At 44.1% G+C, this 14,471-nt stretch overlaps 2 protein-coding genes across 2 annotated transcripts in view; one reads left to right on the forward strand and one right to left on the reverse strand.

Moving 5' to 3' along the window:
- The window catches only part of LOC149351601 (uncharacterized), a 30,790-nt gene extending 20,736 nt beyond the window's left edge, over nucleotides 1-10,054 (forward strand). Inside the window, exons 6-7 of the mRNA XM_089580915.1 lie at nucleotides 822-999; nucleotides 6,257-10,054. Coding sequence (XP_089437041.1) covers nucleotides 822-999; nucleotides 6,257-6,793 — 715 coding nt within the window. The 3' untranslated portion in view covers nucleotides 6,794-10,054. The remainder of the gene's footprint in view (nucleotides 1-821; nucleotides 1,000-6,256) is intronic.
- The window catches only part of LOC149351602 (beta-catenin-like protein 1), a 52,636-nt gene continuing 44,420 nt past the window's right edge, over nucleotides 6,256-14,471 (reverse strand). Inside the window, exon 17 of the mRNA XM_089580916.1 lies at nucleotides 6,256-11,686. Within this exon, the coding sequence (XP_089437042.1) occupies nucleotides 11,598-11,686 (89 nt within the window). The 3' untranslated portion in view covers nucleotides 6,256-11,597. The remainder of the gene's footprint in view (nucleotides 11,687-14,471) is intronic.

The following is a 14,471-nucleotide window of genomic DNA, read 5'->3' on the forward strand; positions in this document are numbered from 1 at the left end:
AATGTTTGCAGAATAAGCCGAATTTGAGGTTTAAAATTATTGCCCAATTTTTACCCTCCGAATTCCAGAAAAATGAAACCTGAACACGAAGGGCTCTAATTAAGCACCATAAAACTGAACATAACTAAAGTAACTGAAGTAGGAGCTGTAGAACCGCAATTTTCACTTTCGAGCATAGCTAAACATGCAAAGTGTGCAATGTTGGGGTCAGATGCATTAGTTCATGCTGTAATTGTTCTTGCCACATCGGCTAAATGCATCGCTGGTGCCTGACTTTAGTGTACTAGTATATAAAAATGAATTCATAGTTGTCGAAAAGTGCATTCAACATTGCATTCATGTTCATTAGGCATTTACTTTTATTAATAGGATGCTCATAGTATAATAATGAGCATTTATTTTTAGTTGTCTTGGGCTGGCTAATTGACCAACTGTATAACTGCCTGTTCAAAGTCAGTGTAAAAAGCTGCATTGTTTTGTCATATTAATAAAAGCAAAGAGCAAAAATAGTGGCGAGACCACAGTTCCCTTGAATGCACGTTTCCTGCTACAACGCTATGATGGCTGCTTGCTGCTGGCACTTCAGTGCCTTATTCGAAAATGTGCCATTCTGCTTGCTCTCTTGTTATGAGACAGGAGAGTTAGAGTTAGTGCATCTTCTTTTCTAATCATTGTACTGTAGCCATTTACCACACTAAAAGCTTTTCAGTTTTGACCCAGCACTTGTCTGCTCTTTGCTTACCACATTAATGATTAGCTTTGCATTGGCAAAAGACTGTGCAGTTCGTGAGCAAGTTTTCATGTTTTCTTTCAAACTATAGGTTTGGCCAAAATGTCAAAGTGGTGCAGTTTCTTGGTGGATACAAGCCCTGGAATGTCAAGTTTCACCCGCCCACAGGCACCCTGTCACCAGCTGCTGATGTGCACCCAACTTATGTCCAGTTTGTTCAGTTCTGGGTGCAGATATTTGTCAAGAGGGTTCTTCCACTTTTTTCTTCGGTTTGTATCACGTTCTGCTTCCGCAGTCAGGGACTGTAGACTATATTCAGTATTAAAACAGCACAAACAAAAAAGATGTAGGAAAAGACATACACATGGGCACTGTACGTCTGCTCATGCATAAGTCTGTTTTTGCATACCTGTCTGGTTTGTGCTGTTTTGGGAGTGACTAGCCACCAGCTCGCCTGAGCTTGTACACACGCATACAATACAATAGCACTTAAAAGAATGGCTATCTGGGCTAGCTGGTATGGATTTATTTGAAGAGAAACCACCGTGCACAGACGGAACAAGAAGACGAGATGCACAACACAGCGTTGTGTGCGAGTTTCTTTTTGCTTTGTCTGCGCGCACTGGTTTTTCTTCAAATAATTACAATAGTAGCTGTTATCCTCTGGCTGGCCTCCGTTGAGGCACTGTGCAGTCGGTCTGCAACTTTTATTTTTATCAGATGTCTGAAACAAAGTTCTATCTTAAAATGTTTAAGTATAATTGGGGGTTGGACTTTGGACTTTGGTATTGTTTTTAAATTTCAAACTTTTTTGGTGTTTATTTCAGAACCCATTTTCCTTTCTTTTTCCCCCAGCAAATGTTATTTCCTATGGATGAATTTGAAATTTTTTTTTTGTTTTCAGTGATATAATGTGGTATTTATGTGCAATGAAAAGTCACTTATAGTTTATCTTGGCTTTCTGTCAGCTTCAGCATTTGATGGTAAAGTGGTCATAGGTGTACTTGCAGAAGGAAATATGCTTGCCAGTAAAAAAAAGTAACAGAAGGTAAATGATGGAATCGCTGAACAAAAACGAAAGGAGGTCTTAATTTCTAAAAGGTTGATTTATTATTTTGGTTGTTGCACTAGCGAGAATGCGGGGCATCACATCATCATTGTGCTGACGACAGCCATGCAACTGCCTCTTGATTATCGTGCTAACAAGAACATGACACTTTTTCATGTTTCGAGTGTCCTCGCATGCAGTGGAGACACCTGCTTAGCCAAGTGACTACCCTAAGAGGGTGATGACAGTGAACAGCGCTATGCTAGGAGATGATGTAGGACCTCCTAGCCTGCAGAGGTGCATAAAAGTAGCAAAGCTATGCCTCAAAATGCACAACTATGCTGCTTAAACCATTGGTACACTATTTTACCACTTTTCTGGCTTCCGCTCTTGCTGAATTTTCTTCTTTCACTGAGTGTCGATCCTTATACTCTGCGACAACTTTTTCTGGCAATGATGCGGAAGCTATTGAGCCGAAACACTCCCCCTTTTCCTATGTAGCAAAATATGTAGCCTCCGCTTGTAGTTTTCAGTTCTCTTTTAAAACATACCGTATAAACGCGTGTAAGGGTCGCACTTTTTTTCCAGATTCGAGGGCCAATTTTCAGGGTGCGGGCCGTACGCGCGATGTGCGAAAAAAAAATTAAATTGTAAGTAAGAACATACCAATCAGTAAATGAGCGGCATTTATTCTATGTTCAGTCGTCACTCGCGGAGTGTTCAGACTCCGAGCTGGTGCTGTGCTCTAGTGCACGCTCATCCCACAAGCCGCGCATCATGTCCGCTGTCAATGCGTAGCAGTTGTTCCGCACTTCCATCACATAGCAAAGCAGCTTTTCTTCCATTTCGGGAAACTCGCATAGCTTGCCTCGGAAAGCGTGCTTTTTATAACTTGTGTTTCTCAGTGCATCCTTTTGGTTGCACTATCGTCAGACAAATTTCTCGGCCACGTCGAATTTCTTCCCCGCCACACGCTTGTCGTGTTTAAGAGTTAACTCCCAGCCGTATAGCGCTTGCCGATTGCACTAAAACTGCAATGCTTGGCAGCTGTAGATGGTGATACTGATACCAGTAGAGATAGCGGGAGCTCGTGGCGGAGGAAAAAGTTGACGATGATGATGATGATGAGCCGTGGCCTCAGGTGCCATCTGTGGGCGGCACCTGGAAGCTCCCGTGCGCGTGCGTGGTCTCCGTGATCAGGCACAACGTTGCTCGCAGCCGCAGCCGATTGCAGGGGCCATGGCGCATGCATTTCAAAGGCTATTCTTGCGTGGGTCGCGGATAGTTTGGGTGCAGCCCTTACACTGATCTTTTTTTTTCAATATTTCCTTCGAGAAAACAGGGTGCAGCCCTTACACGCGTTTATACGGTAGTATAGTGGCGATATTCGTTATTGAAGGCATATTTCTAACACAGCTGCTGACTTTCCATGTCGAAATTCAAGGAAAAAACTGTTTTCTTGATTACAACGAATTTGCTAGGCACGTCCAATTATAGATGGCGCCAGTTGTCCCAGAATGAACGTGCCACGGAGAAAGCAGCATGCCAGGCTAGTAGCAGGTGAACCATCATGCGTCTGAATTCTTTGGCCGAATGACACAGCTAAGGACACTCCGCCCCATAGCCTTCCCTTCATTGCCAAGCAAAAGTGTCGTTGAGTATAGCTGTAGTGTGCGTGTCAAGAATACTGACCTCTTTCATTTAAAACCGAATTTCGAAAATTGAATTTTGAATACTTTTATATTTCTTTTTCCAGTTTAAGCCAAAATGTCCAACCCCTAGGTATAATTTAGGGTTTCAGTAAATTAGTTGGTTAACTGTAGGCATACAGTTTGAAGAGTTCTCAGACCATTGCATCTGCAGTCATAAGTGTAGGGCTATGTGACATCTTGATGAATGGTGCCATTTACTGGAGATGCATGCTCTCTTTCTAGCTGTGGGTACATTGCTCTAGTAACTTTTGCAACATAGCACCGTCTTCGCCAAAAGTAACCAGAAAATGGGGTTTGTAAGTTAGCCATGTAGCACAAAATACTTATGGCACCCCTTAAGCTCTAAATCTGTGTAAGGTAAGGAGAACCCTTGTCCTCACCTTTTGTGACCTTTCAAGGAAACCCCATTGCTTGGCTACTTTTGGCAACGAAAGTACATTTTACAGACATCTTGTTGCTATAACGGGGGAGCGTTGGAGCAAGACGAAATTTGAATTAGGCGAAACTGCACTTCCAGTGAAACTTTATAAAAATGCATTGAAAAATGGCTGGCCTACCAAAGTTGTGAAATTTGTTTGAATTAACCAAAAGTTTGAATTATTGCGAGGCTCCTGTATTTTTATTTGGTGTTGCTGGGGGAATACAGTAAGTAAACCATCATTGCACTAATTGTGTAATGTACCTAGCTTTATTTTGCAATGCCGATTTCTCTACGCAGACCATGGCCACGGAAGGAACATGCTATAGTAGGATACAACTTAAAAAAAAAAAAAAAGTTGCTAACACTGGGCCACAGTTCGCAGCGTCCTGTATTACCCCGCTTGCCAATCGCAACAGTGAGCGAAGTCGGCTTTTTAATGTTTGACTACATCAAACAATCCATGTATCAGAATTCTAGAGCTCATAATTTTTTTGTTGTGATAAGTTTCTTGTTTAGGTAACGAGAAACGTTTAAGCGGTGGACTACTTTTTCGTCGCGGAGGAATTCTGTGCGCGGAGGCTGAATGTGGGCGGAGCTTCACTGCAGACTTAAGTTGTATCGGACTATAGTAAGAGTGTGCAGTCAAGTTAACACAACAGCTGCAGTGGCGGCTGTAGTCAGCATGTATATGAGCATATTGCTCTTCCCCAATTGCCCCAAATTATCAGACTGATCACTTGCACCTACTGTCCCCTTAGCCATCCTTGTGAATTTGCATGTGTTTTTCAGCCATCCACTGCTTGAGAGTTACTGTGGTAACAAATTAGTCACCAGAAAAACTTTGGGCCACATCTGATGTCCACAAATATATCACCCTTTACACCAGTGAAGCTCATCTTGGTCAAATTGGACTTCATGAGCCAATATAGCTAGAAAGGGGAGAGGGCATCACATTCCTCATTCAGCAAAAGGCAAATGGTGAATCGCAACCAAAGATAATGCAAAGGTGGATGATTACTAGGGGTATGTGAATATTCAAAATTTCTGTTAGAATCGGATATATTTATTTGGTTTATATTTGATTCAAGAACTTGTGGGATATTAGAAAATTTTCCCATATTCCTCGCCAATCGAATACTACCCGACCATGGCATAACCACATCTGGGTAAATAATACGAAAATTGAATTCAAAGTTTACAGCTTGACCTTCAAATAATTCAGGCATTTCTTTCGGCCTCTGTTAGTCTGAATGAATGAGGTTTTACTACCCATCATGTTATTTTTAGTTGTCAGTCATGTCAGTTCGAGTTGATTCTGTTACTCATTTTGCGTGACCACAATACAGGTTGCATACTGTTATGCTGTCTAATCAAGCAGTATACATTTCTGAGTGTGTGATGTCTTTTTTGTTTTTTTTGCATGGTGTTGAGCCAGTCTAATTCTGTTTAGTTCGATCTTTTGCTGAATTTTTTTTTTCATACTGAACAGATATAATTCAATATTCAAAGGAATTTTTTCTTCATGTGCATATTCGATTTTTATTTGAAAATTTCAATATTTCCACACCCCTAATAATTGCCCATTGATTTTCATGCAAAGTGCATCTAGTTACTGATTTTTAAGTAAGATATGGTGAGCAGCCAGTCTCTGTCAAACTACGAACGGCAGTGAAAAAAATGCGGTGGATGGAGAGAAAAAGAACGTGTTACTGGCAGGATGCTTTCTGGACAAAGATTGAAATCTTTAGGGCCAGCAGGCCACTTGACAGTGTTTTGTGGGCCACTTCTTTGAGACACTATACATTTCTAACTAGGAAGATTAAAAAAACTACAGAGAATGCTTACTACATTGAAATAGGAGCGAAAGCACGGATTGGTGCTACGTAGAAGACGATGGTGAGCAGGCGGTGCCGCGGGACGGAGCAGATGGAAGTTGATGAAGAAGAAGCTCTCCAATGCACAGCGCGAGAGTGTGGTGCAGTTTAACGCGAGAAGTGTTGGCTGCGGCGATAGCCTAGTCTCGCTGAGCGGCCCTTAACGAAATCTGTTCACGCAGCCGCGGGTTCGACTCCCAGTCATGGATATTGATTCAATTTCTTTTTCTCTTGGTTAGACCTCTGGTTAGACCTCTAACTCAGCTGAAGGTCAAAACTAGGCACCCGGCAATCGAAGCACAAGGTCTTGTAGTGAAGCTTTGCTTCAAAACCAAGTTTGATGTAATCGTGTTTGACCGTGATTCCCCCAAGTCTGCAATACCAGCTATTGGTGGTGTGATATAATTTGTGGCAGTTCACCCTTCTTTCGAGCATGTGGCATGGCTGAGGGTATTCTTTCTACATGCGCAGAACATTCAGGCAAGGACCAATGAACAACGCTACACATGTGCTCTGGACATCCTGCAACACTTCCCATCGTTCCTGGTAGCTGAGCCCATGGTGTGCCTTCCCGCACCATCTCTTCGTGCACACCCCAATCCTATCCTCTACCTGCCGCCAGGACCACGGGTTGCCCCTGAACCACCACCTGCAGGGGCATCTCTGCCAAGTTCAGCAGCCACATGCCCAGAGCCTGCAACTTCAGAAGCTGCACCAGAGGAACATGCTGAACCGCCCGACGTAAAAGACGACTCCATTCCAGTGACACACAGCGAGCCCAGTCCACAAAAAGTTGAGGCCACTCCGAACCATTTGCCTGTAGCAGTGGATGACAATTGTAACTTCCTCCCAGAACCCGGTGATCCAGCCATAGCTGTTGACGACTTCTCTGGGATGTTGGCATGGGAGCAAGGACGAGCTGATTACATGGGCGAGCATTGCTCAGACAACATTATGGCAAAATTAGATGAACTCATTGGTCCTGGCCCTGGTGTTCAGGCCAAGTAAAATCTATGAAATACAGGCTGTCCGTAAACTATTATTGTGTTTTGTGAGTTATGGATATGCCTTAGTTCAGACTATTAGTTTTCGTTCTCTTGTGGTGAATTGTATGAGTCATTTATAGTTGGAAGATGTCCTTTGCAATTATTTACAAATTACAAAAAGTGAACAAATATACAAGAACGTGAACAACAAGCAGTCGAGCCCACTTCACTGCAGCTTCAGCTCCTGTAGGGCCTCAGAAAAAAGCACAATTAGCAACCTTCAGGTATTGGAGCAAATTTCAGGTATTGGATCGTTCCTACCACGCCACTAGCAAAACAAGTTAAACAGGATACTGTGAACTTAGGCTTTCCCAGCATAGTTGCCCCTTGATCTTTTAGGACCCATCTTTGCAGAATTGCCAAGAGAGCTGTTTACACCTCCAGAATGACATTAGTACCTGTTTGTTTTACTGGCCTGAGGAGCTTTTTATGTTAGGAAGAAAAGTCGTTAGGTACATGTTGGCTATGAGACAGGTGCCCTTGCCAGTCAAACTGGCATTTTTCTATCATGACATCTCTCCAGTTTCTGCATAAGAGCAAAAAGTAGGCACTGGTGATGGTCAGACTCTTAGACAGGTAGTCAGCTTTGATTGACGCCAGGACAATCCTCCTCCCCCCTCAAAAAAAAAAAAAAATGGAGCATAACTCTGCCTGCATATTTCTGTACCTTTTCCTTTCTGGGAACCAAGCACTGCACTTCGTAGCCCTTTCAGGCAGGCTGGCATGGCGGTCTGTAATGGCTGTTGGGCTAAGAAGGGAGTTCAAACTGAATGTGACTGTTAGCCTCCAGCCATGAGCCTTGTGTGAGTAGGCTGCAAGAGGCCGCACTTGCAGCCTCTGCATGCCATAAGGAACATGCTGTATTTACTCGCGCAATTTGTGCACCCCCAACTTTTTGCCCGGATTAAAAAAGAAAAAAAAAACCTTCCGTATTTTGCGCTCCCTGCTGCACAAGCACACCAGCATGCACATGGGTACGCGCAGGGCAGGCTTGGGAAGATCAGCGCACCCGCATCGCCATTGCGAATCGTTTGTAAATTGCTTGCTGTAAGAACAATTCCACGCCGTTTACCTGGCTCGCTCATACTGGCGGTTGCTTTCCCATACAAGCGGCTGCGACAGCAAAGTTCCGGAAACCTCGAAAGTGTGCGTTGAGTGAGAATCCGAAACTACTGAACTGTTGGCTATTCTGCGAGGGCATTGTTTTATTGCCTTGTAGTTCCATTTGCGACTGTATCATTTCACGTTTATTGCTTTGAGCTGTGCACGCGCCGTCATGCCGTCACACGGGGAACTATATAATGTGGGTCGGGGGCGGCATGGGGGGGTTAAAGGGCCACTGAGCACTCTTTGGTTGAAATATTGTCTACCTCCTTGGCTGCGAGGCATTGTCCCCGGAACGCGCGGACTCATTAATAGCAGAGTTATAGCCGTCGCAACCAAGCTACTTCGCCTTGCTTCTTTCCTGTTTCCTCTCCGATATTTTTTTCCCTCCCGCCTCGTCGACTAGCATCCACAAGCGAAATTCACTATCCTCCTCCTCCAATGTTAGCCGAAGGCGTGGAGTCTGTCACATGACTACATAATGACCCCGCCTTCAAAAGTATTCTTTTCTTGCGTATATGTTGACATAACATATTTTCCGGTGTACAAGACGCACCCTTGTATAAGACGCATCCGCCATATATGCAGGCAGTCATTGAAAAAATTGGTATATAAGACGCACCCCAATTTACCCAGTTAGGCTAGTGAGGCTTAATTAAACATGCTTATGCGACCATTGCAAAATGCACCGTACGTGTGAGAAGTTCTTAAGCAACCCTAAGTGATCGAAAAAAGCAACATCCACGCCATACCCGCCCACGTTTTAGCACAAAAGAAAAAAAAAGCGAAAGAACTCTCTTTATGTCCATAACAATTTATTTTTACATAAAACCTTCAAAGTCTATCTTCTGATGCGCTATCGAAAAGGCAACGCGGGTGAAGCATTCTCTTCGCACTACGTACTTGCAAAGGGTGATAAAAAAAAAACGTCGGCTTCTCTTGGCTTGTCTTGACAATGGCGAGAAGCGCGACTGTCGCCATGTTTTGGCATTTCACATTACCTTTGCTTGGGGCCTCCGAAACGGCCGCGTGTTTAAGATCCCGGAAGTGGCCAACCCCACCGTTTCATGATAAAGTTCACCTAAAAAAGTTGCGCACGGGGGTCCCCGTATTGAAGTTTTAACCATGTTACAACCGCGTTATTGGTAGTAATATTTTTTCGGTGAAAAAAGCTTGAACATCAACCTGGGTAATTTCTGTCGCAAAAAAAAAAAAAAACGGAAAATTCGCATATAAGACGCACCCTTGTATAGGATGCACCAGCAAGATTTTTGAAAAAACCCGCGTCTTATACACAGGAAAATACGGTATTTAAAGTACACTTCTTAGACCAGCGAGGGACGCAAGTTGTGGGGTAGATTTATATGCGGCGATATACCTCATACATTCCAATGCATTATGACCTTTCTAGAGTTTTTTAGGACATGTTCGGGAAATCTGCACATAATTTGCGCACCCCCTTTTTGAAGCCTCAATTTTAGAAAAAAAAAATGTGCGCAAAATATGCGAGTAAATACGGTAGTTCCTGAAATGCTGTTCAACTGGCAAGGTTATGTTGCCCAAGGAGACGTACATGTGTGCATTTTAAATAATGCAGGTAAACGAGCATTTCATCTAAGGAATGGCAAATCATGAATTATTGATAAGTACCTAAATTCATGTTTTTACAGTACAGTGGCTAAATTAGTACAGTGGCTTGTTCCATGTTGCGACCACCGTTTTTTTCTCCCTTTTTTCGTTGACCTTTTAGTACTTGTATAGTGCTTCCTGGCTACAGATGCCATTCTAACATTCCGCTCTTCATTATTTATGTGGGCTCGACTGCATGCACTTGCACTGGGATGCAGTCTTCAGTATTGTTTGCGAAGATGCATCTGCACCTGTGTGGTGGGTTTTGAGTTCACGGAATTGGCTCGCATAGCGTTCCAAGTCCCAAACCCTGCACCTGCTTCTACAGTGGGTAGTAGTATGTGTGTGGCACAAGCCACACAGTCTTTCTACTTACATTCATCATTAACAAAGTCTGTGAAGGTCAGCTAGCTTTTAGGTGATGTTCCTCTTAAACTCTGAAGTTCTTTTAAACTGTCCCAATGTTCACCAATAAAGTGTTTAGCAATGAGATGTGTGTGTTCACTATTAACTGGTCGCTGCACATAACAAAAGCTTGCACATTTGACGCTTTCACAATTTTATTGCAAGTGAACGTTACGGAATAAGAAAATGGCTTCATGCAGTGACCAATTGATGTTTATTTACAAGTTCTCTGTGCTGCATACCGTATTTACTCGCATAATAGGCGCACTTTTTTTCCAGAAAATCCGGCTCAAAGTTCGGGGTGCGCCTATTACGCGGGGTAAAATTTCTGGAAAATTTTTCGACTCGCAGAATTGAACACACCGCGTAAACGCACTCGTGTACGGGCCGCACCCCGTTTTCGCGAAGAAAATGTAAAAAAAAAAAAAAAAGTCCGTGTAAGGGCCGCACCGAAACTTTCGGAATGCACGCGCCGAGGCCTCCGCGATCGGCTCCGGCTGCGCGCAACGGTCGCTTGATCGCGAAGGCCACACACGCGCACAGGAGCTTCCAGACGCCGCCCACGGAGGGCGCCCAAGGCCAAGCTCATCATCATCGTTTTCCTCCGCCGCGAGCTTTCGCTATCTAATCGCCATCAGCATCTCCAGCTCGTTTTTTTTTTTTTTTTGTTGCTGTCAAGTGCCGGGATTTGCGGTAGCGCGATAGTTATCGTGGTTTATGGCTTTGCCGCGGAGCATTGATGTTTTAGCTCGACGGGCAAGCACCTTAACAGCTACACGGCTGGGAGTTTGCTCTCGAACGCGGCAAGCGTGCGGCAGGTCGGAAAATACGACGTGGCCGAGAAGTGCGGCAGTTGCGAATGCGGCGTCCCTAAATTTTCGTACGCGACTCCAAGCGCCGAGGTTTTCGCGGGCCTAAGTCGGGAACGTTTCCGGCTGGAAAGGAAGCTTTCCAAACAGACGTTTAAAGTGAGCATTCCTGAAAACTGTGTGCGGCTGTTCTACGCGATGTCGTTGTATGTGCTGTGGGTCCGCAGCAGCACTAGTAGGGACTAGTAGTCAGTTCAGCAAAAACTTTGTTAAAATAAAGATTGGGAAGCGGGGGGTGGCGAGGCGTCGGCTTGCAATCGTGTAAATACATGGTCTCTTCGATTTGGCTGCACTAGCTGCACGAGTTCAGAGAGTGCAGCACTGTCGTATACGTTTTGCCAGTGCAGCTCGCGCCCTCTGCACTGTCCTCTTCGTTTTGTACAAGTGCAGGCCTAGTTCTCGACGAGTTCACGACTGCGCTGCACTCACTTCGGAGCCAGTGCCAGCCAGTTCACGATGCCGGGTGGCCTGAACTTGCCTATTCGTTTTGACAGCGACAGTGCGGCGCTAGTGTTGTGAACTGCCGGAACCGGCCTTGCGCGCTCGTTACACGGTGGCGGAACTTTAGCAAAACTAGTGCAGCCAGTGCAGCCAAATCGAAGAGACCTACAGTACTGATCACAGTGCCAAGTTCGGGGTGCGCCTATTATGCGCGGAAATAAAAAAATCTGATTTTTCGCGCCCTAACTAGGGGTGCACCTATTATGCGAGTGCGCCTATTACGCGAGTAAATACGGTAACTGTGTTGATGTAGTGGGACTAAAAGCGGTCGACTAATTGCAATATTCTTTGCTGTTCCACTTCCTTCAGAGATTCATCTTTAGCATCTCCAAGGTTGCCGGCATATTCTGAAAAATAACATACCCATCAAATAAGAAAAAGTAGTGGCATGCACCTAACTTATTTGTTAAATAAGTAGAAGAAATATGGAAGGTGCATAATGAATGGTGAAGTCACTTGGTAAACATACAAGTTGGAAGTGGCTTAGCCTATAAGACTAACCATACCAGTTGACGCCTATATAAGAATCATTTGCACTACAAAGGATCAAGTAGCTCTTCAAACGTCCATCCCCTTCGACTTCAGTCTGCAGTAAATTCATCTTGAGCCACATCAACAATGAACGCCATGGTAAACTCTGTTTTGTGAAGGGTAAAGCACAGCTTGCAGAACCTTCTGCATACCAACAAGAAGTTTGGAGAGAAGTGGAATGCAACTGCTTTTGTGCACATATGTGGGCCGCCGCGGTGGCTGAGTGGTTATGATGCTCGGCTGCTAACCCGAAAAATGCGGGTTCAATCCCTGCTGCGGCGGTCTAAATTTCCAGAGCCCTTCACTACAGCGTCCCTCATAGCCTGGGTCACTTTGGAAAGTTAAATCTCATAAAACCAAAGCCAAACCAGCTTTCATATGTGGGCAGAAAGCATACCGAATGCCTCTGAGTACATTACTAGAAATGGGTGCCTATGGCAGGTGTCTGACAGCGTGGTCTACCAGCTGAGCTGCAGCTGACACAGAACACAAAAAAATGTGCCACTGCCTAAACAACAAGACGATGTATTATCAACCTATAATACACTGAAAAATAGGTGATGCTAAAAGCTATTTATTTGACCTGGTGGCAGCAGAAAAATCTTTCCAGCAAGTCTGCAGTCAGGAACGTGGCTGTGCAATCTCAGCTAAAACCCAATTTTTTACCTTTTTTTTTGCCTTGAGTCAAGTTAATAATCAAGCTAAGCCTAAATGCTACTGCTGTCCTGATTATTCACTTTGCCACCAAAGACAACTGAACTGAGGTGTAGAAAACCAGCAGCTGCCCTAAACACCAGCTCTGCAATTAACTGTCTCCATAATAACTGCTGGTGAGTCGAGCACAGTCAATGCCTTTATGGCCTTTGTTGGCTTCACATGCAGATGGGATTAAACAGTACTTTCTAAAAGCAAGCATCCAGAACACAGGTTAGCTACCCCTTGCTAGCCATCGTTACTCTTGAACTCCTAATAAAACAGCTGTGAGAGTGAAATGTCTTCACAGTGAGAGTACTTATAAAGGTCCGGCAGGCATAAGCAGTAGGCAGATAATGAAATGAGTAAGAAACTGTTGGAAACAAAAAAAAAAAATTGCAAGTTGAGTACTTTCTTGATGCAAGTTAGCTTTCTATAATTTGGAGAATTTAAGCTTTTTTTATGCCCTACAAAAAAAAATTTTTTTTTTTTACTCAAGGGAAAAATAGCTCAAAACACGGAACAGCGAAATATCGAAGAAAAGCCCACTACCTCCTTGGTATTAGAGTTTCAAAAAAAAAACTGGTAAACAAAAAAATGGTTTTAGCCCTCCCAATTTTTTGAAAAATGTAACTCCTATGAACAAAGGTATTAGCTATGTACAAGCTTGATGTAAATGCAATTCAGCAACAAGTACTGATAACCTACTCAACGAAACCTGCCCAAATTCATGCAAAAATGATTGGTAAGCCACCTGAAGTTTTAGACCAGCAGAGTTTACCTGCAACCTAAGGGTTTTGCTTCTGAGCATTTCAGCATGGCTCATTCTGCCTCCTCAGTGAACCTAATCTCTTGAAGGCAGGAGGAAGTCGCATCCTCAACACTCCCAAGCTTCGGACTGCCAAAGGTATCGGAAAGCCCCGCTGCTTAGAAGCAAACTGCTTGGGCTAAGGCTGTACATATCTGTTCCAGAGGCCTTGGCTATAAGCTTTCACGATGGCAGCAGTTAACAAGTGCACGTCTGCTAAAAACTGCACAGCTGAGCACAACATGCGAGAACACAATGTAAACAAGACAAGCTGTCTTGTCTCTAGCCTGCAATCCTAGGTCGTACAGCTTCAGCACCATATTTACAGGGTCAATACAGTATAACTCCCAAGTACCTAGTTGGTTGCACCAATAGTGTACTGCGAGAGTGGAACTTCGCAAAACAAATTAGTGTTTTCACACCACCACTGCTAGCTACAACGCACATGCTGCAACTTTAGTGCCCCTGTAATAGCGATTGCAGTGAGAGTTATGGCAATAGCAGTTGAATGTACTGTGCTAAGCATTGCAGAGAGCCCGATTGGCACCGAGATACATAACTTTGCACCGGCGCTGGGCTTCACAGCTTTATGGAGGAAGTGCCAAGTATGTCTGTTGTGCAAGCCATACCAAGTGTGGAGGTGCATCCCAATCTGCTATTCTATTATATCAATGTTATAGTACAGGTAATTTCACAAAACAGCTGTGAGGTTCTGCTCCAGTTAAACTGAAACGTGTGTGACTGGCTTAAAATCAACAACAGTGGAGAGTTCTAGTAGACAAGTAATCCAGTGGCACAACACACGGTGCAAGCACACCACCACTGCACACAAGAACTGACTTCTCGTGTTCTCTGAATATGAAGTGGTACCGTGCTTGCTATACCAAGCACCTTAACAGGGCCAAAATCTTGCACCACTGTAATTGATAATCGTGCAGTATGGTGCATTTCCAGTTTAAGAAGTGACCATGTTTTCATGACCGTATAAAAGCCACAGAATGGCCCAACATGCATCACACACACAAGCACCTGAGCAACTGACCTTAATGTGCATGTTTGCTCAGAGGAAAACACTCAGTGATTTCAGCTAGTTATTCTAA

The sequence above is a fragment of the Amblyomma mixtum genome, chromosome 3 (assembly GCF_055824585.1).
Source record: "Amblyomma mixtum isolate Tamu chromosome 3, ASM5582458v1, whole genome shotgun sequence".
NCBI classification, from domain to species: Eukaryota; Metazoa; Arthropoda; class Arachnida; order Ixodida; family Ixodidae; genus Amblyomma; species Amblyomma mixtum.